Source organism: Apium graveolens, chromosome 7 (genome assembly GCF_009905375.1).
Source record: "Apium graveolens cultivar Ventura chromosome 7, ASM990537v1, whole genome shotgun sequence".
In the NCBI taxonomy this organism is placed as follows: Eukaryota; Viridiplantae; Streptophyta; class Magnoliopsida; order Apiales; family Apiaceae; genus Apium; species Apium graveolens.
In genome coordinates, this window is record NC_133653.1 from 260,776,805 (window position 1) to 260,785,618 (window position 8,814).

Genomic DNA, 8,814 nt, shown 5'->3' on the forward strand with positions numbered 1-8,814 from the left:
CGACATCAAATTCAACTGTTTTCGGTTAAAATTAAGGGCGCGGCTAAATACAACCGCATGCGGTTGTATTTAAATACGGTTGTATTTATGCGGTCGAATTTAGTACTAATTACAACCGAATAAATACAACCGTATTTATATACAACCGTATACGGTTGAGTTTAGGCGTGCTCCTAAAATCAACCGCGTTCGGTCGAATTTAGTCTTACTAATTACAACCGAATAAATACAACCGTATTTATATATAACCGTATACGGTTGAGTTTAGGTGTGCTCCTAAATTCAACCGCACTCGGTCGAATTTAGCCTTACTAATTACAACCGGATAAATACAACCGTATTTATATACAACTGTATACGGTTGAGTTTAGGCGTGCTCCTAAATTTAACCGCATTCGGTCGAATTTAACCTTGCCAAAAAATGGAGGGAATTTTCCCGCCAACGAATTTTGTACTAAATTCAACCGATTTCGGTCGAATTATTTTTAAAAAGAGCTGAAATTTCTGGAAAAAAATATAGAATAAAATTTACACGAAATTTATATTTTAGTTCTTGCAAAAAAAGATTATTATGATAGTTAGATATTTATGGTTCAATTAATAATTATAATTTCAGTTTTAATTTATTTTGTATTTGTTTTAAATTATAATCCAACCATACGGATATGAAAATTGTCAAAAAAAAAGTTCACGGAAAAATGTAAGTAATTTGAATATTTAAAATTTAACTATTTTGACATCCGTACAGTTGGATCATTCATTAATATTTTTAAAAATATCAAAACATCAATATGGGATTAAATACTAGTTAGAAGTACTCGTTAATTTTCTAGTTGACTGTTAACAAAGCAAACCAAATATATTTATTTTTTTCTAAAATTTTTGTCATATCACTAAAATATATAGATCTTGACATCCGTACGGTTGGATCATTCATTAATACTTTTAAAAATATCGAAACATCAATATGGGATTAAACACTAATTAGAAGTACTGGTCAAACTACTATTTGACTATTAAAAAGGCAAACCAAATATATTTCTTTTTTTTCTAAAATTTTTGTCATATCAATAAAATATATAGATCTTGACATCCGTACGGTTAGATCATTCATTAATATTTTTAAAAATATCGAATCATCAATATGAGATTAAACACTAGTTAGAAGTACGAGTCAAATTACTAGTTGATTGTTAAAAACGTAAACCAAATATATTTATTTTTTTCTAAAATTTTTGTCATATCACTAAAATATATAGATCTTAACATCCGTACGGTTAGAGCATTCATTAATATTTTTAAAAATATCGAATCATCAATATGGGATTAAACACTAGTTAGAAGTACGGGTCAAATTACTAGTTGACTGTCAAAAAAATGAACCAAATATATTTATGTTTTTCTAAAATTTTTGTCATATCACTAAAATATATAGATTTTGACATCCGTACGGTTAGATCATTCATTAATATTTTTAAAAATATCGAATCATCAATATGGGATTAAACACTAGTTAGAAGTACGGGTCAAATTACTAGTTGACTTTTAAAAAAGTAAACCAAATATATTTATTTTTTCTAAAATTTTTGTCATATCACTAAAATATATAGATTTTGACATCCGTACGGTTGGATCATTCATTAATATTTTTAAAAATATCGAAACATCAATATGAGATTAAACACTAGTTAAAAGTACTGGTCAAACAACTCTTTGACTCCTAAAAAGGCAAACCAAATATATTTCTTTGTTTTCTAAATTTTTTGTCATATCAATAAAATATATAGATCTTGACATCCGTACGGTTAAATCATTCATTAATATTTTTAAAAATATTGAATCATCAATATGGGATTAAACACTAGTTAGAAGTATGAGTCAAATTACTAGTTGACTGTTAAAAAAGAAAACCAAATATATTTATTTTTTTCTAAAATTTTTGTCATATCACTGAAATATGTAGATCTTGACATCCGTATGGTTGGATCATTCAGTAATATTTTTAAAAATATCGAATCATCAATATAGGATTAAACACTAGTTAGAGATACTCGTCAAACTACTCCTACTCTTTGACTATTAATAAGGCAAACCAAATATATTTATTTTTTTCTAAAATTATTATCATATCACTAAAATATACAGGTCTTGACATCTGTACGGTTGGATCATTCATTAATATTTTTAAAAATATCGAAACATCAATATGGGATTAGACACTAATTAGAAGTACTGGTCAAACTACTCTTCGACTATTAAAAAGGCAAACCAAATATATTTATTTTTTTCCAAAATTTTTGTCATATCACAAAAATATATTGATTTTTGTCCCAAACTGATGTTTGGAGTTTTTTTTTAAAATATTTATAAAATGTGATATTTATGATAAAATCGATCCAAATCATGAATTAAATTTTTTCTTAAAACATTGAATTCTCAAAAATAAATTTTAAAATTTAGAATATAATAATCTTTGTAAGGAAAATATTTATTAATATTTATGTCCTGTAAAAGTTATCATATTATATAATAAAAATAATAATAATAATAATAATAATAAAATTGACACTTCTAAATTCGACGAATCGCGGTAGTATTTAGAGCCACGTCAGCAGATGCGTGAATTATATCTAATGGACCATATTCAACTACTATCACAACAATCCAACGGTTGAAATTACATTTTATAAAAAATATTTACACACAAAAACAAAACAAAATTATATATAAAGAAACTAACCCTAAACCCCCCACCCCCTACCTTACGCGTTCCAACCCCCCTCTTTCCCCTTTCCCTCACGCCGCACCTCCCTCCCCCTTCCCTGTTTTTTTCCGGTCAACCTACCTCCCCCTCCCCTGTTTTTTTTCTTTCTGTTTTTATAGTATGTTGTATACTTCATCCTAGCTTCATAATAGTACTAAAACTATATCTCGAAAATGGGATTTCAGCTTCTACTGAAGGAAGTACAGGAACCCATCTTTTTCAAAGTTGGAGTTTCTCGATTCAAGGTTGGTGTGCTGAAAACGGTGAATTGTTGCTTGTCTATCAGTTTATGCCTAATGAAAGTCTTGATAATCTGTTGTATCCAGATTCTGAACCCATTTGGTGCCGTCCCAGATGGCGAAATGTGGATGGTTGTGTTATTTGTAGCTCAAGTGTTCGAGTTAATGCCTCAGAGAGTGAAAAAGATGGAAATGGTTATATAACATATATAATCTGAGTTCATAATAAAATGGTTACACATATATAATATTGTTGTCGGCTTGGCCTCTGTTTTGACTTATTTGCATTAAGAATGTGAACAACAAGTGATTCACAGAGACATAAAGACTAGTAACAGTATGATGGATGCAATTTTTAATGCCAGGCTCGGAGATTTTGGGTTGGCAAGGCTGATGGATCATGACAAGAGCCCCGTCTTTCGAAAATGGGATTTAGTTGAGTTTAAGGCTGCCGGAAACTGGACGGATTTTAGGAAGCTCACCGAAATCTGGATATTTTCCGGTTTCCGGCTAGTTTTTTTTTGAAATTTCTGTGCGTAAATACAATCGTATTCGGTAGTATTTAGAATCCTATTTTCGACCAGATATTGTTGAATTGAATAACTGGGCGGGCCTTTTGAATTTTGTCATAAAATTTAATTGTTTGGGCGGGACATTCGAATTTTATCCGAAAAATTAAATTTGACCGGAAACGGTTGTATTTAGTCGGTTGTATTTAAGCGGTTGTATTTAGCCGGTTGTATTTAGTCGGTCGTATTTAGTACTAAATACAACCGGTTTACTAAATATTACTCGAGCAAATACAACCGGTCCAAAAACCGGTCGTATTTAGCTAAATACAACTGAAAACGGTTGAATTTAGCTAAATACAACCGGTTTTAAACCAGTTGTATTTAGCCGTTTTTCTTGTAGTGTTCATACACGGCCCCATATAGCTTATTCGGTGGGAATAATCAGCAGATACATGTTACATCAACATGTTGCTAAGCGAATACTTAGGTACATTAAAGGGACATTGGAATACGGGCTAGACTGGCACTCTCCTCTTGCGAAGCGGAAATCATGGCAGCAAAAGAAGCTGCGTGTCAAACTATCTGGTTGAGGAACTTGCTGGAGCAAATCATAAGTAGGCTTGTTGGTCCTGTGGTTCTTTATATTGATAATAAATCAGCTATAGACCTGGCTAAAAATCCACTCTGCCATGGGCGTCGCATGTATATAGACACCCATTACCATTTTATTAGCGAGTGCGTCGAACGGGGAGAGAGATTGTTGTCAAATATGTGAGTACTGATCTTCAAAGAGCTAATACTTTGACGAAAGCATTGGCGACTATCAAGTTCGAGCGAATCAGAGCTTGGCCGGGTGTCAAGGATCTTCATAAACATGCTTAGATTAAGGGGAGAATGTTAGTTTTTAATCAAAGCATGTTTAATTAGTTGTTAATTTGTTATTTATCCCTGTTAGCAGCATATGACTTGGTCATATAGCCAGTAGAGTCTGTTTAAGAGATCGTGGAATAAAGGATAGGAAGTAGCTAGTTTGTAGCAATGCTTGTCGTGGTTTTTAGCTAGTTTGTTATTTGTTGGGTTGGGAGTTCACTCAGTTATCATACTAATTTTCATACTAATGTATAATATTTTCAGTAGTATAATTTGTATGATAAACTCCAACTACTGCCCCTAATAATGTGGAGAAAACATATACATAAGTTGTATATTACAAATATGATTCTAACTTAAGTATAGATACACAATATATGGTAACAAATGGTTTTATCTCATCTAACTTCTCATTATTAGTAATGTGCAAATTAATTCTTTTATTTTTAAATTTTTATTTTTAGTACGAGTATACTTTTTAAATTTGTATTATGAGTTATAAGAATCTTATATTATTTATCACTTTAAAATATATCTAATAAAATAAATATTAACCAATTATATATAATTTTTAATTATATAACCGATATCAAATATATAGATCAAATCATCTATATACATAATTTATTTTAAAAACCTATAGCTTAAATTATGTTGACCCGTAATTTTGATATTTATTTTTAAATCACATTGTTAAACTAATAAAAACTAAAATTTGATATGTCATATTTCTTATTAGTTTTTATATTTTATTTAGGGTGTTTATTGTTAATTAGTTTATATTAAAAATATTAAAAGTGTTATATCGCAAATTATATGACATCATATTTATTAAATAACAACGGTGTAATTATAATATGTTTAAAAGATTAAAAAGTTGAACCAAACACTACCTTTCAAAATAATTGTGAAATTATCACTATGAAATAAAAAATAAATAAAGATATACAACATTAAGAATTTGGAAAAAAATATTAATAAAATTGGTAATTATATAGGAAATTTCCCTATAAAAAGAGTGTTATCTTTTCACAACCCCTAACACTGACTATCAGCCGCCCCTAGTAATCCCATCTATTTCACATAGACTAAAATCTAGACTAAACAATGATGAACATAATGGGAGATGAAGAAAACAATGAAGAAAACCACCCTCCACTCCCTATAAGGAACCTAGTAAATCAAGATTGGCACCCTATATTTCTTTACTCCCCCTCTTGAAAAAAAAAATAAACATAGTTAATTTTTTTCTAATTAATTTTTTTCTACAGGTATTTCAAGGGGATTGGTTATGATACATCATTACATGATAAACATTAGAGTGAGAGGGAATGGGTGTAGAGGATTCTACCATAACATGCCTTCTCTAAACAGGGTATGTGGTTCAAATTCATTTTCTTATTATTCTGTTATATTGATGACATGATTAATAGGCAATACTAATTTATGTTTTCTAGTAATACTGAATGACAAATAGTTTGAAAGGACATCTGACTTTCATGATGCATATGTCATTCATTATACTTACAAATAAATAAATGATATAGTTTATGTGTTTAGAAACTTGAGATTTTGTGTAGGAGGATGTAAGCCAATTATGTGTGGTGAGGGGTCATTAGATTAGATTGACTTAGAGGCTTATATTAGTTTATAGTTTTAATTTTAAAAATTATTTGTATTCGACCATCTCCCTAGCTATATATATATCATGTTATAAATGATGTAAAACTTAATGCTAAAGCAAAACTTCTATTTTTTTGAATTAGTCTTCATCAGCATAGGGCACATTTACATAATGTATTCATGATTTTATTTATTACAGGCTAGCATAGCTTCCCAGAGGGAACTTGTTTCGGATTTTTTTTGCACCCAGTGCCAAAAGGAGATGGTTCTTCTCACAATGCACCCTAAACATGCTGCTTCTTTTGCTCAAGTTGGTGCTACTAAATTTTACCTATATATTGATTAAAGTAAAAATGGTAAAAGAAATTAAGAATTGTTATATATTACATTCAAAGTTGACCCGACAACATTTTAGATTATTTGATAAATTTTTGTGCAAGTATATTTTGCAATAATTTTCTTGTGTGACATATATATTTACTGAATAACTGACATATATATATTTATTGACTAGTTATTCCTAAAAAAGCCTCTGGAAAATCTATATTGCTAATTTATATTTTATCATGATTGTTGGAAGTGGAGTTCAAATGTTTACAATCCTGGACTCTTAAAATAGCTCGAATACCGCATCTCACTACAGTTCAAACCACGCGATTCTGGGTTATTTATATCTTGTGACTTAAAACATTATTTTTACTTCATTAACAGAGGGCCTCGCAGTGTCAAGAGCCAGGTTGGGGTTATGGTATGTCATCTTATTTATTTCTCTGATGTTTCATATCTTTTGTCTTTTATCCTCTGTTTCGAATTTCTATTCTTTCAGATGTTAAATTGGAAGATTCTACGTATATTTTGTTATATTATTCTATGATATAATTAATGTATCTAGAAGTTTATAACACATTATTAGATGCTATCAGTTTTATGAATAGTCTATTTTCCATTTGTATTTCAATTATTCTTTATAAATTACTATAAACCTTAGCTCATTTCTTTCCCATATGTTATTTTTCTTTCGTGTACTTTCAGAAGTTACAGCTGAAACCCTGCCTGCACTATCCAAAATTGGTGTTGAAACTGGTCCTGAAAGAGTTTTTCAACTTTGATATGCCTAGCGAACACCAGACATTGTCGGGTGAAATTATTGTTCATTCCTATAATGCAACCGTGGAGGCTGTCTATCAAAATTTGCGTGTTGTTCACGATGGTCAGATTTGCGTTGTTTTTTCTCCAGATTTTAAGGTTAGGCTTACAAATCTGATGGTAATGTAATTTGTGGAAAGCTCACGCTAAAACTTTTACAATTTAATATGCTAGATATTGTCGTGGGACTTTTGTATTCGCAATATTGAGCAATTTATATCTGAAAATACCTTGCTACCTCAGGTGATACACTCACCGTACTTAATCACATGATGCCTCAAAGTATATTATTTTATGAGTGCACTATATATATATAACATAAAAAAGGAAACTCAATTTTATCCTTTTCACGTTGACCGGCTTCGGTTTTTGTCGTGCGAATATAAGCATACTGCTGAGAATGATTCATCCTACTTGCAATCTAGTACATCAAAAAGATATTCTGATGCGTAAGTATTTTTCATATTTTCTACAGTAATTATTGTATAAATTAGCTCAAAATAGAGGTGGTCATTCAGCCATCTTGGTCTTCTATGTTAGTTATCAATAATTTTTATATATACATATATAATTGAATGTGAATTTAGGTACACAATCCAAATAAAGTAGAAATTTGGCTTGTGCGCAGAGGTTTTTTATTCTGTTATAATTGAATTGCTTTATTTTATCTGATTGTATAATTTCATGTGAGATAGTGTTACTTTCCAAGTCAACTTAATGTATGAATCACTAGTAACATTCACCATCCAAAAACTCCTGATCACTTTTAATAATATCTTCCCAGCTGGTTCATATTAGTTGTGTCCTAAGTTTATGAATCATAGTACAGGGATGAACACACAGATCCAGAACTCCAGATTAATATTCCTAGCTGGCTTATATATAATGTGTCCTAACGTTTGTGAACTGCAGTATAGGAATGAATAATTTTTTCTTTACGATCAGAACTTTTTCGAATCTTGTATTTCAATCTCTGTAATTTAATTACGTATCCCTGTCGAACACTTCTTGCCGAGTCCGAGTAAAGACATTGATTCCTGCAAAAAAAATTTACAGGAGGGTCCCAAGTTAAATTATAATTGTACATAAGTTTTTCTATTCTTAACTCGTACAATTATCATCTTCAACTGATGTTAGGTATGAAAATGTTAACATTCACTATTAAATTAGTAATAACATAGAGATGTGATGTGCCTATTGACCACCTTAACTTTAGTTGAAAACCTGAAGTACTCAACCTAAACAAAGAAACACCTCAAGATATGTAAATCGTGTATTTCTGGCGGGCTTGGAAACTCCACCCAGCCCCTGCCTCCCCCGCCCCAAAGGAAAAAAGAAGATCCACCATTGAGCAAAGAACGCCGTATCATTATGTCACCTGAAATAAGATGGATTACATCCTTAGCTCCATTCTAAGGTTGATATGTAGTCAATAAGATCGTGCTATAAATGTTATGTGCAATTTTTTCACAAAGTGGCTGGACTTGCGAATTAGTGTAATAATGTCGCCTTTTATAAGCCAATACATAACAAACATATCTTTTCTCCTAAAGCACTACAACTATAATCCAAAAATATTCTAAAGATATGGTCAACATCAATCAATTATTAAAATATATATGAATTAAATAATGTATCATAATTCTAACAAGTGCGTTTT

The 8,814-nt window shown here is 30.5% G+C and overlaps 1 protein-coding gene across 1 annotated transcript; it reads left to right on the forward strand.

Moving 5' to 3' along the window:
* The first annotated feature begins 2,769 nt into the window (after positions 1-2,769).
* LOC141670977 (uncharacterized) lies at positions 2,770-7,359 on the forward strand. Its single transcript, XM_074477037.1, has 5 exons — positions 2,770-3,009; positions 5,657-5,760; positions 6,208-6,318; positions 6,720-6,756; positions 7,041-7,359. Exons 2-5 carry the CDS (start codon positions 5,677-5,679, stop codon positions 7,115-7,117), a joined length of 309 nt encoding a protein of 102 aa, XP_074333138.1. The 5' UTR covers positions 2,770-3,009; positions 5,657-5,676; the 3' UTR covers positions 7,118-7,359.
* The last annotated feature ends 1,455 nt before the right edge of the window (positions 7,360-8,814 follow it).

Excerpts from the sequence above, each read along its gene's own strand:
- LOC141670977 (XM_074477037.1), top strand. The coding sequence starts at position 5,677 with ATGATACATCATTACATGATAAACATTAGAGTGAGAGGGAATGGGTGT. Across the intron at positions 5,761-6,207 it reads ACATGCCTTCTCTAAACAGG|GCTAGCATAGCTTCCCAGAG; the intron begins GTATGTGGTTCA and ends TATTTATTACAG. Across the intron at positions 6,757-7,040 it reads AGAGCCAGGTTGGGGTTATG|AAGTTACAGCTGAAACCCTG; the intron begins GTATGTCATCTT and ends GTGTACTTTCAG.